The sequence below is a fragment of the Protopterus annectens genome, chromosome 1.part0, assembly GCF_019279795.1.
Source record: "Protopterus annectens isolate FY-2018-M chromosome 1.part0, PAN1.0, whole genome shotgun sequence".
Classification (NCBI taxonomy): Eukaryota; Metazoa; Chordata; order Ceratodontiformes; family Protopteridae; genus Protopterus; species Protopterus annectens.
In genome coordinates this window covers 1,780,138,719-1,780,158,458 of record NC_056725.1, presented here as the reverse complement: position 1 = coordinate 1,780,158,458, position 19,740 = coordinate 1,780,138,719, and the positions used below count along the sequence as shown (strand labels likewise).

The 19,740-nt window shown below is 37.0% G+C and overlaps 1 protein-coding gene across 1 annotated transcript in view; it reads left to right on the top strand.

Moving 5' to 3' along the window:
- Positions 1-19,740, top strand: part of LOC122805586 (chitin synthase chs-2-like) — a 100,642-nt gene that overhangs the window by 44,774 nt on the left and 36,128 nt on the right. The window contains exons 8-11 of the mRNA XM_044075855.1: positions 700-900; positions 4,888-5,172; positions 12,616-12,795; positions 18,670-19,045. Of these exons, the coding sequence (XP_043931790.1) occupies positions 700-900; positions 4,888-5,172; positions 12,616-12,795; positions 18,670-19,045 (1,042 nt within the window). The remainder of the gene's footprint in view (positions 1-699; positions 901-4,887; positions 5,173-12,615; positions 12,796-18,669; positions 19,046-19,740) is intronic.

The following is a 19,740-nucleotide window of genomic DNA, read 5'->3' as shown; positions in this document are numbered from 1 at the left end:
GCAGGGTAGCTCATAGCTAAGAAGATTTGCATTACAAATTGTTTTTGAATCCCTGCACCTTTTCTATGGTCACTAATTATAGCTGCACTATGTGCCATTTGTCTATGAATTCTGACCCACATCTCAGCAGATAACCTTTACAATGCAGCTGTTCTCGTTAGATGTGGGAAATTTTTTGCTATCACAGATCCTTCCAAGGCTTAGCATGCTATTCCCATCTGTACAAATCAACAGGAATTGCCTTTTCCTGTTATGTGATATTTGTAGGTTAAAACTAATAAAAGTAAGGATGTTGCTGAGTGGGCCTTTGTTCCAATAGAAAACATTGATATAATTTATGAATCATTGCATTGGACAGGATTGAGCAATATTCATTTTTCAGGAAGATTCCCATGAATAAAATCACTTATATCCCAAAATGGGCATTGGGAAAAATATCTCCATTTATGATTTGCATTATACTGTTTGTGTTATGGTCACTGATTAGTGAATGAATCAGTTTCTAAGAGTTTATGTCAAAATAAAAGCTATCTATTCAAACAAATTTGTACATGAAAGTGGGTACTGGTTCCTGCAATTCCTTTTAATACTAAATGAAAGCACTGAAATAAGATATTGTAGTATACTAAAACTGGTTATAGTTCTTACTATGTGGTGCTATTTAAACTGACACCTTATGAAAACCATCTTGTTTTTAAGGTCCAATAGTCTGGTATCAGAAATTCGAATATGCAGTGGGTCATTGGTTACAGAAGACAGCAGAACATGTTTTAGGATCAGTACTTTGCAGTCCAGGTTGCTTCAGTCTGTTCAGAGCAGCTGCACTAATGGATGATAATGTCATCAAAACATACACAAGGAAGGCTACTGAGGCCCAACATTATGTCCAGTATGACCAAGGTATGTATGTGCTCGTTATGACCAAGGTATGTACTTGTTATGACCAAGGTATGCACTTGTTATGACCAATGTATAGATTCGTTATGACCAAGGTATATATTCGTTATGACCAAGGTATGTACTCCTAATGACCAAGGTATATATTCATTATGACCAAGGTATGTACTTGTTATGAGCAAAGTATGTACTCGTTGTAACCAAGGTATGTACTCGTTATGACCAAGGTATATATTTGTTATGACCAAGGTATGTATTTGTTATGACCAAGGTATGTATTCATTATGACCAAGGTATATATTCGTTATGACCAAGGTATGTATTCATTTTGACCGATATGTATTCATTATAGTCTACATCATTAATCAAAAGTAACTTTCTGTGATCAATTAATGGAAAAGTAAATCATGGATACTTTATAGACTTTATCAGTGTTTATGAAAAAGTCAAGGGGCAGTTAAACCATTCAAATATAATAACGGTTGTAGAGCTTTGGCATCATTGCAGATCACATGGCATGCATTTTAGGTTACAAATTAGGAAACAACTATTTATAATCACTTCTCAGTATGAGTCTATATGTAGCCAAAAGCAAGGGCAGATGTTCATTTATTTCAAGCTGTTCCTAAAATGAGTGTTTGACACTATAATCCCCTTAAAATCTTGTATAAATAAACAGATAATGTGTACAATCTGTTAATTTGAGGATTTCTTTTTTATTTCTACAAATGTTTTGAATTTCAAATACTGTGATAGGAATGAACCCTAATCCTAAGTCAACGTACAATTAGAGTTCATGAAATTAGTTCTGCTTCAGTCTTTGGTGTTTACCAAGAGTGTTCAACTATTTACTTATAAAACAAATTTTATTGCATAAGTATATTGTTATTCTTCCATCTTATCTGTCTTATAATATATTTATGCTTACATCAGTGTTGTATTTAAACCACATTGCTCACCTTCTAACCATGCTTCTCTTATTATACTTATATAGGATTCCTTTTTCTTCTTCTTACAATGATTGTTTTTGCTATAAATGATTTTTAAATGTTTTTTACATTATTTACATATCTTATTTTAGTGTTATCATTTACTATTATCCCATAATGAAAACTATATTTTGAATTATTATATTATTTCTTAGTTACTTTGTAATATCAACTATTTTAAAACATGTGATGCCTTCTTAGAAATAATTCATTCTTATAATATAATATTTTAAATAATTCAATTGTTCAGTTTAAAAGGTCTCATTATACACTATTTTTCAGACAAATTACAATTTGTTTAGCAACCACAGAAAAACACTCTGTAAAGGCATAATAGCTGAGGCGGTGGAGGTATTCATTGTTTGATGACCTTTTATTTGTTATTTTAATAAAAGTTTGTTCAAGTTTTGGATCACTGGCCATTTTTTCTGTGGTAGCTATAGATGGTTTTTGCTTTCAGTAGCAGTATAAAAAATTACAATTTGTTGTTTTCTTTTGTTTTTTCCAAGTCTGAGAGAAAAGATAAAAATATCTTATTTGCAACTGACTGTAATACTTGTACAATTTTTCTGAAACCTAGAATATTTGTGTCATAGGTCACTTATTCATTTGTGTACAATGACTCTACTTATAGTTGTGTGTAAAGTTTTATTTTATTGAACTTTACATTTTCATTGCTACCTTTTTCTAAGACAAGTTAGGCCCTCTTTAAGTTGATCTTCGTCCATACTATATGATTTATTCTACTTAACAATGTATCTCTATTATGTATCAGAACCTGTCCTCATTTTCATTTTCTTTATTCTTCCTCTCTTATATTTCTATCCTCTTGCTTGCTTTCTATATTGTCTTCTTTTTCATTTGTGGATTTCCCAACATAATTCACTCTTTCTTCTTCCTGCTATAATTCCCAGTGTTACAATGTAATAAGCCCTACTTCATATCAGTGCCTTAGTTTTTACCTCATTTTCCTTCTCCTTTTGAGTTATTTCATTCAGTTGCCTTCTCTTACTTTCTTTTACTTTTTTCAAATCATGTGTCTTTTTTCATGTTTCTGCAATCAATTATCTTTGTATTTGTCATTCACCTCAGTTGTTTTTGTTTCTGTATCAGTCACTGGTCTTATATGCATATTTATTGATATCCCCACTTTTTTTCTTTTTTCTGTTTAAATGCAAAATATTTTGAAGTATAATCTGTAGCTTTCGGTAAACGTACTGTTTGTTCATTATTGCCCCTGTTATCCTACCTCTTCTTTAATGTTGTGTTGCATTATGTTTCCGTTTGTTCTAAACTGTTACGCTTTTTCAGTCTGTAGACAAAATCATTTTGAATGTCTCTGTACATTTCATTGCAAATATCTATATTTTTACAATGTTGTCTATCCTATCTTTCAATTATGTTATCATCTTCCTCTTAATCGTATTCTAAATTCAACTTCCTGGATTAATACTTGTCATTATCTTCATTTGATCTTCCTTTACTACATATTTTTACATTATTCTATTTTCATTTACATTTTCTTTTTTACATCTTCTAATACATCCACATTTATTCCATTGATGTTGTTTCTGGGTGTTTCTGTGTTGTCAAGAGTGTTAAGTGTGTCATTAGTTTTTTTGTTTGTTGTTTTTTTTTTTTGATGCGTGCATTTGTCTTGTAGACTATTTTGGAATCCTTTCCTTATATTTAGAGATATCCAAAGGTTGTGTATTTGTCCCACTAATTTGAAATATTCTTTTTTACCTTGGTATTAAACAAATTGAATTCTAAAACTAGAGCTGATTGGTCCTTTTGTGTATTCTCCATGGTCTTTGTATGTGATGATTGATGTCAATACTATGTCTGTTAGTTCCTATTAGTTCCAACTTTTTCTTCAGTGAGGGTCTTGTCCAAAAAACCATAAAAACATATCTTCAAATCCTCTCATCCCTGCTGGTATGGTAGAAAAAGATTGTGACCATCTATTCTGACAACAAAAAAAAATAAGGTTCTCGGTCAAGAGGTCGGATGTTTCTCTTTAACAGGTCCCATGATCTTCTCAGATGTGTTTGTTATTATTGTTGCAAATATGTTTTCTTCTTAAGATCCAATTTAGCCATGGGAAGTGTTTTAGAACTGTCGGCTGACACTATGGGTCTTAGTGGAGGGTCTGATCTGAAATGATCTTCTAATACATCCATTTTACTTTCTCTTATTTCTATTGGCATTTTCATATTCTAATACATTCAATATTCTAAACATTTCTGCTCTTATGCTTTCATCTGTATATGTATAACATTCTTCAGGGATAATGCTACACTATTCATCATTATAAATCAAATTTACCTTCCACATCTGTTTTACTGCTTTCTGCTTTTACAGCACAAGATCCTGTTTCATCTTCCATAAAGTACATTTTCTCCATCTTTGTTTTAGTCTGATTTAATCATCATAACAATATCTTCTGAGATTAATAGATTTATCTTCTGCTTTGTTTAATGCGTTATATTTTCTTCATGATTTCCATAATAACCTTTACTGTAGCACAGCTAAAGCAATTGCCAAATAATTCTACTTTTAGTGTACCATTCAAGCATTGGTTTCTGTTGGATAGAATTTAAAGATCAGTTACTTCACTGTTTAAATTCTAACACTTTGATAATATTGCTTAATGTATAGCATGACTCTATACTAGGAATTGCATATAATGAAAATATTCTCATGTAACACACCACCATCTATCTCCAAGATGTACTATATTTAATTGTAGTGTATCAATCAAGTTTCATTATTTTTTGGATATATGCCTGCACTGTATAAATTAAAACTTGATGATAATTATGTCCACTATATTACAAAGCTCTGTAGAATATCTATGTAAAAAAAACAGATCTTCTGGATATCTCCTATATTGAAAGACAAACAACATTAAAGGAAACAGGGCATGTAATTTACTAAAAATTTTAGTAAACTAATCATAGCTTACTGATTGCTTTGGTTATTGCTTTTCTCATTGAAGGTGAAGATCGGTGGTTGTGTACTCTGTTGTTACAGCAGGGCTGGCGTGTGGAATACAATGCTGCCTCAGAAGCATATACCAATGCACCTGAAGAATTCAAAGAATTTTATAATCAAAGGCGACGCTGGGTTCCTTCAACCCTTGCCAATACTCTTGATATTCTACAAAATGGCCAAAGCACAGCTAAGGTCAATCCTTCCATTTCAAGACCATATATATTGTATCTGATTATGATAACTGCCTCTGCAGTCTTGATTCCTGCTGCGATGACTCTCATGATAGCAGGTAAGAATATGGTCTTCTGCAATGCTCAGTAGAAAAACAATGTTTTGTACATGCTAACCAATAATGAACTGCAGTAAAGTACAGATGTTTGAAATTCAGCTTCCAGGCTGCATTCAGATATAAATAATTTGAAGAAATCATGTTATATGTGTACTCATTTTAGAAGACACAGCAAGTATTAGGTAGTGTGAAGGAAAGGAAGCATATAAAATAGTAAGGAAGTTTTAAACAATGCATTGGTACTTTTATATCATAGAACATGAATAGGCAAGGTTGAATTGTCTTGCTCTTTGAAAATGGCTGACAGTGCCAGACGAATAACTTGACAAGACACTAAGGCTACCAATAAGTAACACATGTACATGTGATGAAACATGTTTGAGACATGTAAAAGCTAGGAAACAGAGGAACAACTTATAAGGTGATGGCAGAGAAAATATTTTTCTATGCAGAAAGTGAGCCATTAGTGTGGAAAATGGAGACACTTTTTACACAGAACTATTGTTACCCATTTTGATTTGTGCATATGCAAGTAGAGAGTATTGTCTAGCACAAGCAATACTGCATGACAAAAGCATCAAATGGATGCATAGACAATTGTGTATAAAGTCATGAAATGCTGATGCATACACACTTGTGTATAAAGTCATGAAATGCTTAATATCTTTGGAAATGTGTTATCAGTAGATTGCTTTCTGTACTTGAAAACATTTTCAATAGATGACTGGTGAAAGAAGTGAAAAATGTAACCGAATTCCTTGTCTATTGCTCTATATCTGGGTGGTGCATACAACGCAGGCTGTCTCTGTGAAGTGTGATCAAAAGTACACCCCAGACATTTAACAGGAATGGTGCTGCAACTACATGAAATACACTGTAGACATTTAACAGGAATAGTGCAACAACTACATGAGATACACTGCAGATGTTTAACAGGAATGATACAGCAAGTACATGATGCATTGTGGAGATGTAGCTATTCCCGCATGTTATAACATTACACATGCTTAGGGAAACTATCACTAACAGCTGCTTAACAATCCCATAGTGTTGAGACATAAACCTACAATATTGTAAGGAACAATGCTATTGCTCTTTCTCTCCTAGTATTTTCTTGTCTGCATCCATTCTTATTAAGGTAGCACAAAGGTTATAAAATCATTGTGGCCTTCCTAGCTGAGGGATATACTTGGATCTCTATACACAAAAGGGGGCATTGTATTCAGTGATGGGTCTGACAGATTTCAGAGATAAGATGTGCCTTACTGTCCAAAAATATAATTATGTAAAATCATTTCATTATATCAGGTTTAAGTAGACACACACACACACACACACACACACACAAACACACACACGCACACACACGCACACACACACACACACACACACACACACACACACACACACACACACACACACACACACACCTCATTAATGGGTTCTTGTCACCATTTCTGAGAACTTATTAGTTCCCACCTCCCAAACCAAGTAGGGCTGTATATGATACCCCTGATATAAATGTATGTCTGTCTGCCTAGTAGTAACTTTGACCTGTAGTGGTAACTTATACCATAGACTGGAACAACAGAGTTAGAAATCTATCCCTCCAGCAAATCTTATTTATTTGTTAGTGCAAATTCTCATCCCTGTATAAGTGTTTGTATAGCTATTGGTTTTGAGAAGAAATAACCAGGTCAGATAGGATTGGGTCTCTTGTTGCATGAAATGTGAGGCACAGGTCATCTCTGGGTAACCAGCAAGCTACTGAGTGTAAGTAGTGTTGTGCAAATCTACCAGGATAGCTTGAATGATGTAAAGCTTGTAGTTATGTGTTTATCTCTCTATTTCTTTATTTATTTATTTTGTTAAATACATTGAGGCCTTTATAGCTGAGCAATATGCTTGTTTTTGTACATATCAAAGGGGACATTACATTCAATGATAGGTCTGATAAGGGAAGAGTGCTGCTGACTTCTTTAGATTGTAAAGATGTTCCCCTGGAAATTAATTGGGCCAGATAGAAGGATTTCCTGACTATGGCAGAAATATGATGATTGAATCAGAGAAAGTGTTTTCCATATAAGTACCCGGGTCTCTAATGACTGCATCTGTTTGAAGAGGAGTACCACTTATCACATATGAGAGATGAATTTTTTTTAGTGAAATACTACTATGCAGTACTTTTTAGCATTTAGCTTCAGACTACTTTCAGTACACCAGGTATGCGCATATTCCAGCCCTTTCTGGAGAAATTAATTTTCAGTGGATGATTGGATAACAGAACCAAGCTTGCAGTCATGGGTAAACTTAGTCCACCAAACTTAGTCCACCACAATTTAGGGATATTGTCTTAGATCACAAGAAATATAAAATTGTACACTGAACTCCAAAAACAAGAACACAATAATAAATACACCAGAACAGCTATGAAGAACTATATTATTCAGCAAGACCTGGTACCTCATTCATTCACCTTCTTTGGATCTGTTACTATAATTTGATTACTTCATTAAATATACTGCACAATCTATTACTCAATTAATTAAGAATTTAAAGTAGAGTGCTCCATTTTTTATTTTCTTAACTATAAGAAAACATTCTAAACATATTCACTGTCCTCGATGAAACACTCTTAATATAATGTTAAGCAGTTGTCATAATATTAAACTCAGGATTCAATCCCAATTGTGACGTTGTTTTATCCCTTCATTTTTTTTTCTTTCCAAAGCCAAAATTGCTATAGTCAAAGCTCTCCCTTTGGAAAGGTGGTCTAAATAATACACTAAAAACAGAACCTCAGTCTTGCCTTTGTGAAAATATAAAACAAGCACTGCAATGGGATTATTCTTATTTTTATTTATTTACATCCCTAGGCTTGATTTATTGTGGCTATCAATAAGGGGATATGTTTCCTCCTTAACTGGGAGCAATGATCTTTGTAGCGGGCAGGGCTGCATTTTAATGATACCTAAGAGTTGCATGCCATGGCCTCAAGCTCAATGCCAAAAAGTGCATTGTCATCCCTTTTGATAAAAACTCTGTACCCATGAACTACCACATAGCTGGTAGTCTACTTAACACTGAAAGTGTGATAAGAGACCTTGGGACACAGGTGGACAGTAGTCTCTCCTTTGATAATCACATCACCACAGTAGTCAGGAAATCCTTCTACATGGCACACCTCATCACAAAAGGTTTCTCATCCAGGAAAAAAGAGGTCATTGTTCCCCTCTACTCATCACTCATTAGACCCATTATAGAGTACAATGCCCCTTTTGGAATATACCGCACAAGACATCTACAACAACTGGAAAGGCCACAGAAATACCTCACAAAGAGAATTACCAGCCTCAAACAGATGCCCTATGCAGACCATCTCAAAAAACTCCAGCTTTACTCTGTCACATATCGCCTACTCAGAGGCAATCTCTGCCTAACATACAAAGCTATGTCAAACCCAGAGGTGTTAGACATGCTCCACTTAAAGAAATCCCAATCCCTCCAAGCTACATGCTCTAGGGACCTAAACCTTGTCACCACAATAAAGAGAACATGCTGGAGGGCTAGATTCCTGTCGGAGAGACTTCCCATACTCTGGAAGAGACTACCTATCTATATCAAACAGAGCTTCTCATTAGCACTCTTCAAGAAAAATCTTGATGATTGGATGGGAAATAGGAAATTCCCCCGCAGATCACTTCTGTGGCTCTGCTTCACAGGGGCACAGGAAAATAATTTTCTTGGGTGGCAAAAGCCAGGGTACCTTTTTGGCTAGGCTTATATAGGCCCTAGGGCCAATAGCCTAGTACCTACCTATGAACCTATTAACCTATAGCTGATTTCTATACAGTTGCAAGATCCATGTTATGAATATACCCTTTCCCTGCTATTTTGTAATATTGGAGTTGGTATATATAAGTAGAAGGTGGTGTTTAAGGTCCAGGGAATACCCCATTGCAAAAAGCATTATACCTTGGAGTATGCTCAATTAGTATTAACATTTTGAGTTTTAGTTGTTGTTTTTTCAATGTTGTTTGTCAAACGTGATAAAGAGAAAGAGAAATAAAAGCAGAATGTTGTCTACTAAAAATAATCAGGTAAAGAAAGAAAGTTCTGCAGCTAAATGAGGTAATGCACATACCTAATTCTTTAATTCTTCTTTGAATACCTCTACCCTATCTGAAATGAAAACCTGGGACATGAAGCAGGAAAACAGTGCCACCATTCAATTTAGTCATTCATTATGAATAAGCTTTGCTGAGAGCTAACCAATGCTGGGTTATATGAAGACAGGGTAGAATCAACAAATGCAAGTGTAATATACATGGATTCTGCTATGACAATGCATAGAGTACAATGTATTCAATTCTGTGGGCCATAAAGACATTCATTTGAAATGACAGCTTACATGAGAGGGTCACAGTAATGGCTAAGAGTGATGACTGGCATAAAATGCAGTGATTTCTGATGGCATTAATGATGCGTGCCTTGAATGAAAAAAGAAATGACAGAGTCACCAAGTTATCAGCATTTAAAAGAGGGACCAGCTTAAAAGGAATGAATGGGCAGATGTGGAAGTAGTGGGTACAGATGAGAGCTGGAAGGGGACAATTCTGATTTCAAAAATGCAATCCCTTTTTAAAAGTATAATGACTACAGCATATCACAAACTAATATAAAAGTAGTGGAATGCAGGAAAAAAGATGAGTTCATGGGTGCTTGCTGTGGGAGGAACATTGGAAGGGTTCATGGGTGCTTGCTGTGGGAGGAACGTTGGAAGAGTTCATGGGTGCTTGCTGTGGGAGGAACATTGGAAGGGTTCATGGGTGCTTGCTGTGGGAGGAACATTGGAAGAGTTCATGGGTGCTTGCTGTGGGAGGAACATTGGAAGGGTTTATGGGTGCTTGCTGTGGGAAGAACATTGGAAGGGTTCATGGGTGCTTGCTGTGGAAGGAACATTGGAAGGGTTCATGGGTGCTTGCTGTGTAAGGAACATTAGAAGGGTTCATGGGTGCTTGCTGTGGGAAGAACATTGGAAGGGTTCATGGGTGCTTGCTGTGGAAGGAACATTGGAAGGGTTCATGGGTGCTTGCTGTGGGAGGAACATTGGAAGGGTTTATGGGTGCTTGCTGTGGGAAGAACATTGGAAGGGTTCATGGGTGCTTGCTGTGGAAGGAACATTGGAAGGGTTCATGGGTGCTTGCTGTGGAAGGAACATTGGAAGGGTTCATGGGTGCTTGCTGTGGGAAGAACATTGGAAGGGTTCATGGGTGCTTGCTGTGGAAGGAACATTGGAAGGGTTCATGGGTGCTTGCTGTGGGAGGAACATTGGAAGGGTTCATGGGTGCTTGCTGTGGGAGGAACATTAAAAGGAATGGATGAGGTTCAACAGTAAATCACCTACCTAAAAGACCAGGAGTACTGTCCAGCCTGTTTGTATGTCTGCATATTGCCTGATGGGTGTTGCTGTCCTACTCTAAGTACATCCTGGGCTGACTAGAAGAAAACATTACACTAAAATCCATCTCATGACAGTATTTTTTTTCGGATATTCATGCACTGATCTTCCTAGCAGAATGAAAGCCATCCTCATGAGAAATGTTTGGAAGTCAGTAGTTGAAACCATCTCACTGGTAATGTGTACAATCATTGCTGATAATAACAAGAACAGACAAAAAGATGACTGGTCTAAAGTCAGTAGGTAAAACCGGAGTGGTAATGTACATGGTCATGTCTGACATTTAACAAGAATAGACAGAAAGATGACAGTCTGACAGTCTCAGTAGTAATGTGCACAATGAGGTCTGACATTGAATAAGAACAGGAAAAAAGACTATTTCATCAGTTTTATTTTGTAGAAGCCAGACTTTTTAATATCATAGTTTATTCTGAAATAAATAACATAATTCATTTTTGATATGGTGTTTAAGAAGCAAAAAAACTTGCATTATTTTAAGTCTGTAACTGAATGCACTATGCAATGAAATAGTATTCAGATAATCATTATAAATTATTTAGTTGTAATTCAAAGAACTAACTAATTGTAATTCCATGGACTGTCACTTAAATATAAAGGCAGACTGGATTCGAGCCTAGGTTGCATGTATCGGACAGAGACGATAATACTCTGCCAGTTATTGGGCCTAGTACACTATTGGTTTTATCAGCACTCTCTTTCTATGCATAATACTCTTCTGTTTTAATTTACTGCTGTCTCCAAGCTCTTGTTCACTTAATGTCAATGACATTTCATGAAGCCACTCACTACTTTTATTTATCTACAGTCATCTTTGATGTATTCGATATTGCATTGCAGTGCTTTGCTATTCACATCCACACAACAATATGTCTCAGCAGGTTCCTTTCAAACCAATGTTTATTTTTGCCTTAGCTACATAAAAATGATGAAAAAAATATCACCTTCCTGTTATTGTATTATGATGTTCTGTTATTTGTGAAGAAAATAATTGAACTGTTAAAGTATCTCAGCTTAACAAATACATGCTGAATATATCATCGTATTGTATTCAAAGATTCACAGCTATCCATCTAAACAAAAATCTACCTAGTGTGTGTTCACTCCATTCTTGTTATGCTCAACACCTAACACCAACACTGACACTAACACTAACACCAACACCTAACAGTAACACTAACACCTAACACTAACAGAAACACCTAACACTAACACTAACACCTAACAGTAACGCTAACAATAACAGTAACACTAACACTTAACAGTAACACTAACACTAACATCTAACACTAACACTATTGTTACTCTGTTTTTGCTAGGTTGGTTATTGGAACAGCATACACTAGTCATTATGAAATTTGTGCCACAGAATGATACTGTATTTTTTCATTTTTCACATACCTAGACCTGTCAATCCATGTTTGGCATGATTAGTTTGTACTTACAAAAGTCATCCATTCATCATGTACAAGTGTTATTTTCAGGATTCAGCAGAGAATAGTGTAAATAACTCACATCTTCAGTAGCAAATTGCACTTATGTTGAGAAATGTCAGTAGCATTTCACCCTAAAATACTTGTGTGTTTTTTGTTAACAAAGACCTTACTGCCTTCATTCCAGCTCATTCCTGAAGGCCAGACAGAAGTTTGATTCATACAGTGTGACATTAGTATTATTGCATCCCTTTCTGACCCCATCGCCAAGACATATTCATATAAAGGTCTTGAAGCCCATATTTGATATGTGTCTCACCTTCGCTGTGAATCAGTATAAATGTTCCAGGGACATCAGCAAGTGATTCCTTGACTGACCCCATAGATGCAGTCTTTGCTTACAACTCTATTTTCATCATTCACTATGAAGTTGTATTTTCCACATATTTTAGATTATGTACAGCCATAAAGAGATATGATTTGTGTTAATAATATAAAGGTACATCTTCTGTACTTTGTTGTATTTTGCAGGCTCCTTCAGTTTCGTGTTTGGATGGAGGGGTGATGTGAGCATTGTGATATCTGTCATTCCACCTGTGCTGTACATCATAGTGTGCTACAAGTTAAAACCAGATACACAGATTTTTATAGCTGCATTCCTGAGTGCTCTCTATGCATTTCTTATGACTGCAACCATCTGCTCAGTTATAGGTAAGTATAGAAAAGATTTGCAGCTGTACAATGACATGCATAACAAGATCTAGTTAAAATATATAAGTAACACTAAATGCACTTAAAATGCTGCTGTGTACAAGATTTCAGGACCTGTCATATACAAAAGCTAAGGTCCTGTTCAGTTTCAGTTCATAGTGTTATTAGAAGGCTGAAAATGAATCAGAAAGCTCTTATTTTTATGAATGCATCTCAAAACAATCACATTGCCAAAGTGGTTAGAAAGACCTTCTATATAGCCCACCTTATAACGAAGGGGTTCACATCTAGATCAAGAGAGGCCATTGTGCCCCTTTACTCATCACTCATCAGGCCCATAATTGAATACAATGCCCCATTTGGGATGTACCTTACCCGACACCTGCTACAACTAGAAAGACCCCAAAAGTACCTCACCAAGAGGATCAAGGGACTCAAACAGATGCCCTACGTATTTAGGCTAAAGAAACTCCAGCTCTACTCAGTTGCTTACCGCCTACTCAGAGGCGATCTGTGCCTGACGTATAAAGGCATGTCCAACCCAGAATTAATGGACATGCTCCACCTCAAGAAATCCAAATCCATCAGAGCTACACGCTCCAGTGACTTAAACCTCAGCACAGAAATAAAGAGAACATGCTGGAGGGACAGATTCATATCCCAGAGGCTCCCCTCACTCTGGAACAAAATCCCAATCCATGTCAGACAGAGCCCCTCAATGACCCTCTTCAAGAAGAATCTTGACGTTTGGATTGGAGATCGTAAATTTACCCCTGGGATCTCTTCTGTGCCACTGCTAGACAGAGGCATGGTAAACTAACCTTAAATGGGCTATCTTCTGTGACCTACTATACAGAGGCACAGTCAACTAATCTAAGAAGGGTGGCGAAAGCCAAACACACTCTGTCTAGGCTTGTAAATGCCATAGGGCAGATAGCCTAGTATCAACCTATGAACCTATGAAAGCAATTGATAAAGCAAATAATTAGAGTAAATATAATCAATACAAAGGGACTTTAAAACTGCAGGGTAAGGGTTTATTTTAAAAGGAACTTACTGACTGCAAGCTGCTATAAATATTTATTGCTCTTACTGACTGCAAGCTGTTACGAATATTTATTATATTAACTTGAGAAGTTTTCTTCACTTCTAGGAAAAACTGTCCCTGTTAAAGTATTGCTAAATCACCATTAACTCTTTAATATGCTTACTGAAGTATTGTAGTAGTACTAAGAATTCTTCTTTCAGGATATCCCACTGAAGCAGTCTCTGATGCTGTTTGTTTTTATCTATTACTCTATGTTTGTTTGTCTTTTCGGCTTTTCCCAGTTAGGGGTCGCCACAGCAGAACTCTGGTCTGCTAATGATTGGCAGCAGATTTTTATGGTGCCGAGTTGCCCGCCTGACGCCTAACCTTCAGCGAAGGCACGCCCATTCACGCATGTTTTTCAGAGGCCATTCGACCTTGGGGAGGACATGCAGACTCCACACAGAAGGCACTCCCCATACACTAGCTGAGAATCGAACAGGAAAACATCTTGCTGTGAGGCAACAATGCAGCCGCTGTACCACCGCGGCTTCTTTCTCCTGTTTTATTCAACCACAGTGGGTTTGTTTTCACATCACTCCTCACCATATTCCTTCTCTCTACCCACATTATTCTCTTTCTACTCCCTGTCTCTAAAGTTGTGGACAAATAATTAAATGCACACTAATTCCCTCCGAGCACCATTCAATAACATGTGAATCAAACACCAGACTCCAAACCTTTCCCACTAAAAGGCTGACTCTGACATTAACCAAGTGGAATTTCCCCAGAAAGATAATTCCCAATGTGAGTTCAGTCACATCTCTAATATTCATCATTGCCTATCCCTTTACTTTTGTCTCCTTAAATATCTGACAAAGCCTCCCACCAGCCAGATAAAATGCACAGCATTCAGCCTCATGCATTCAAGGGCCATGCACAAACCTTGCATCCAACATAATGCCAATGACCACCTCACAACCACCATTCATTATAAGAATTATATCCCCATAAAAAGCCAGTTACCTCAACAAGCTAAGCCAGTCAGAATATATATTTATCTCAAATTTCTCTGCATACTACGTCCAATAGTATTACTTTTGTTATTACAAAGAAAGGTGGAAACTAATTCGGAATATCTAATATCAAAATATCTAATCCTAACATGAACAGTACCTTAACATTCTCTTCCTGCTAAAACAAAGAAGCTTGAAAAATCAAATTAGAGCAGATCCATTTCTTTCTGGGACAACACAACAGAAATAATAACCATAAGTGAATAGGGGATCAAATGTAATACCCCTTACATCCACACCTTACATTTTATGAAATAAATACATTTCTAATGCCCAACCACCTATTAAGTGGGGGTGAGAGAGTTATCCTCTCAAAAAACTTACAAATAAGAATTTGCAGCCAGACCATTTCCATTACAGAATAAAACCTTAATAGCTGTTCATCAGCATAACATTAAAGAAATTCTTCTTCTCCCAGTTATTGCTACTTTCCACCATCTCCTTCCTAAATGCAGGCCATTACTTCATTAATAAAATAATGGATGCAGCCATCCCAAGGCAAATCTAGATAGTGTGGTTGACTTCTGTAAGGATACCCATAGAACACTTTAGTATTTGACATCTTAATGATATTTTACTACATACTAAATACATTTCATTTCATTTTGGCAGAACATTTCAGTAAAAACAAATTGTCTTCTGGTGGATGTTTCATTTTTCAAGTTGATGAACTTCACTCAACTATTTATATAACTACTGTAGATAGTTTTTGCTTTGTGATTTGTTTTTAATTTAAAATTCTTCCAATAAAAAATTAATTGGAAAAAAGATTGAAAAATTACTTTTCATATTATTTTGGTATACTCCTTGATGTTCCTTTGGCCATGGTTTTGATTGAAAGGGGTACTTGGATCACCTCAAATGACCTGTTCACAAATGTGCAAATAAATAAAAATAAATAAATTGTTTTAAAACGTTAGTTATTGTTTGATTAGTATGATCTTGTTTTATAGTGCAGGCATTATTTATGCATGGATGCTTGTGCTTGTATATGTATGTATGTATATATATATATATATATATATATATATATATATATGTGGGTGTACTATATTATTTGGTCAAAAATTATTTCAGGCAGTTCACTTCACTGAAAATGCATTTCACTGAAAACCCATTTGGTCGAATTCCAGTTGGTCGAAAATGGAATATAGCCCCTGCTCCACTGCAGTGTGACCCTGGAGTGAAAATATAAAATAAGGGGGGTGTGGGGGGCACAGCAGTGTGTGCACTATTATATACATGGGTATCCATTAAAAATACATTGAAACATATAATGTCAGTAAAAACTAGTTGCAAAATATGATGGGCTATGCCCCCAGACCCACCAATATAGGAGGCTGTGCCCCCACCACCCAACTTTATTTTCTCACCACTTTTTTTTTTTTTTTTTAATATATATGTTCATAAGTTCATAGGTGTGTACCAGGCTAATGGCCCTGGAGCCTTTAGAAGCCTAGCCCATAGGATTACCTTGGCATTGTGCCACCCGACCTTAGTTCCCAGTGTCTCTGTATAGTAAAGCCACTGGAGTGATCGCTGGAGTGAATTTTCTATTGCCCATCCACTCATCAAGATTTCTCTTGAAGAGGGCCAGTGAGGTGCTCTGCTTGACATGTATGGGAAGTCTCTTCCATAGCATGGGCAGTATCTGAGCTAAGAAGCTGTCCGTCCAGCATGCTCTGTTGATTGTGGTAATGAGGTTGAGGTCTCTAGAGCATGTGGTGTGGCATCTCTTCAGATGTAGCATTTCTAACAGAGCTGGGTCAGACATGGCTTTGTAAGTCAAGCAGAGATCACCTCTAAGTAGGCGATATGAGACAGAGAATAGTTGGAGTTTTTTGAGTCTGTCCATATAGGACAAACGTTTAAGGCCTAGGATCCTCTTTGTGAGGTACATTTGTAGTCTCTCCAGTTGTTGCAGGTGTTTAGTGAGGTACATGCCAAATGGGGCATTGTACTTAATGACTGGCCTAATGAGGGATGAGTAGGGTGAGACAATGACCTCTTTCTTCCTGGATGCAAAACCCTTAGTAATGAGATGTACTACATAGAAGGACTTTCTGACCACAGTGGCAATGTGGTGGTCAAAATACAGGTTGCTGTCAACCCGTGTTCCCAGATCTCTTATAATGCCTTCTGTGTTCAGTTGACTACAATCAATGTGGTAATTCATGGGTAACAGGTTTTTCCCAAAGGAAATGATGACACATTTTTTGGCATTGAGCCAAAACCATTGGCCATGATTCTGACACCAGTCATTGATCTCTGTGAGGCCTTTCTGTAGGATGTCAACATCACTTGGGGAGTTAATAATAGCTCCCAACTTGCAATCATCTGTGAACTTTGTCAGCCAGAGTCCCTTTATGTTGGCCTGGACTTCAGAGAAGTAAATACCAAACAGGAGTGGACCCAGGACCAAACCCTGTGGGACTCCACTCATGACTGGTCAGCAGTCTGACTTGGAGTCAGCAACTTTCACACTGTGGGTTCTACCTGTGAGCCACTTTGCAACTCACCTAGTGATGTAAGGATTGATGCCTAGTTTGGTGAGTTTATCAATGATACTGAGTGGGGAATGGTATCAAAAGCCTTGGCCAGATCAAGGTAGGCTGTATGAACCACCTTGCCTTCATCCACAGCTCTGGCGACTGACTCAAAGAAGTTGACCAAATTGATCAGGCATGATCTACCCTTCACAAAACCAAACTGTGTGGGATCCAGAGTTTGGAGAGTTCCTATATCCTTGTTTATTAGGTCCATGATAATGCGTTCCATAGCTTTGCATATCAGACTTGTCAGGCTAATGGGGCGATAGTTCCCAGGGTCGGTAGTCGCTCCTCATTTGTGGAGAGGGATGACTGTAGCAGTGTGCCATTCTGTAGGGACAAAGCCTGAGGTGAGGCTGTGATTGAACAGGGCACACAGGTGAGGTGCCAGTTCACTCTGTAGTTCATGTAGAACACAGCCAGGGATACTGTCAGGTCCCATAGAAGCTGCATTCTTGGCCTTGAGCAGTGCTGTTTTAACTTGTGCAGCAGTAACACTGGGTGCCTGGCAATCTACTGATATGGTGATTGGTCCTTGGGGGGGGGTAAAGTTGGCACTGAATCTGTCGGCCAGTATTTTGGGAATATCTTTTGGCTCAGTATAGGAGGTACCATTGTGCAGTAGCTCAGAGCAAATCTGGGTATTGCTGTGGAGATTCTTTACATAACTATAGAAGGCCTTGTGGTTGTCTTTACTATCTGCTGCAATTATGTTTTCATAGCTAGCTTTAGAGGATTTGATGAGGGATCTCAACTTTTTGCTGAGGCTGATACAGGAGTTTTTCCATTCTTGGGACTTCACCTTATTGCGCTTCAGTTTGCTCCTTCTGTTGTAGAGTGTATGTATATGTATATGTGTGTATATGCACTCACACATGCATTTGTGTCTCTGTTTTCTGTATACCTGTGTGTCTGTTGTCTGTGAGAGCCTCAATGTGAAGGTTTGTGTTTGCGTTTGTGAAGTTGAGTGCTTTTTTTTAGTTTTGTATAAATGATACTTTGTTACAGTGACTTGATGACATTCGTAGAATGATGACAAGTTCTTGGATGCAAAGGTGGGTTGGTGATAAACAGAAAAAAATATATGTACATACACTTTAGCAACATCTATTGTTAGGAAAACATGTATGGTGGTTGCGTTTAGCATTTGTGCATATAGACCAGCTCAGTACAATACATAGCTCTCCTTTTCCATTAACACACATTTTAATTTCTTTTCTAGGTCAGATGATAGCAGAGAAGACCTTTATAACTCCATCTGGCATGTTCCTCTTATCAATGAGCACACTTTATCTATTTTCTGGTCTACTGCACCCACAAGAATTCTACCTTTTGTCGTATGCATTTATATATTTTATAGCTAGTCCAAGTGGCTACCTCCTGTTAACTATTTATTCAATTGTGAACATGAACATTGTTTCTTGGGGTACCCGAGAATCAGCTACTCCAAAACAACGACAACAACAAGAAGAAACAACAAATTTACACGAGTGTTTCAACAAACAATGCCACTTTTTTTGCTGTGATTGCAGAATTCAAATCACTGATAATCGGAAAGTTGTAATCTTAAATCCTCATCCTCAGCCATTGTCAGAATGGTAAGCCATGTTTGCCTATTTGAATGCCTTATTGAATAAATGTGGCACATTGTGGGATATTGATTAATATTATGAATAGTAGACTGCTTGCTGTAAATAAAATCTGTAGATTTGTACTATTAGCTGATTCTTGTAAACATCCTTGCGACCTGTTAAAATGACTGAAATTTCTCTCAGTGACTAATAGGTTGATACTTTTTGAAATGTTAAAATTAGTATATTTCCCAGATCTGAAAACAAAACTGCCCTTCAGAGTGAAAGTAAAGTTTTAAAGGTAAACATCATAATAGCAGATGTTCGAATGATCTCTGCTGCAGTAGCCTTACCTATATGGGTTATATCCTGCATAGCAGCCAGCCAGCTTTCAGTGCTTCAGGGCACCTTCCACATGCTTAAACTGTCAAGAAGCTTGAACTGAGTTGGCTAAAAAGACAGCTGTGGGTATAAAGCCCTTCCAAACTTTCATGCCAAAAGAAAGAGGGAGGCTGGGAATAAAAAAGTAAATGTCTGCACCCTGGCATAAACAACACACAAAAACACAAGAGGGATGGAGGGTGGAAATGGCTACTGCAGCAGTGATCATTTGAACATTTACTGTCGTGTTAAAATTACTCACGCAACTGTACTATGTTCATCATATTGATAACTGCTGCAGTAACCCTAGCTGTATGGTAGATGACCCCAGTTTACTACAT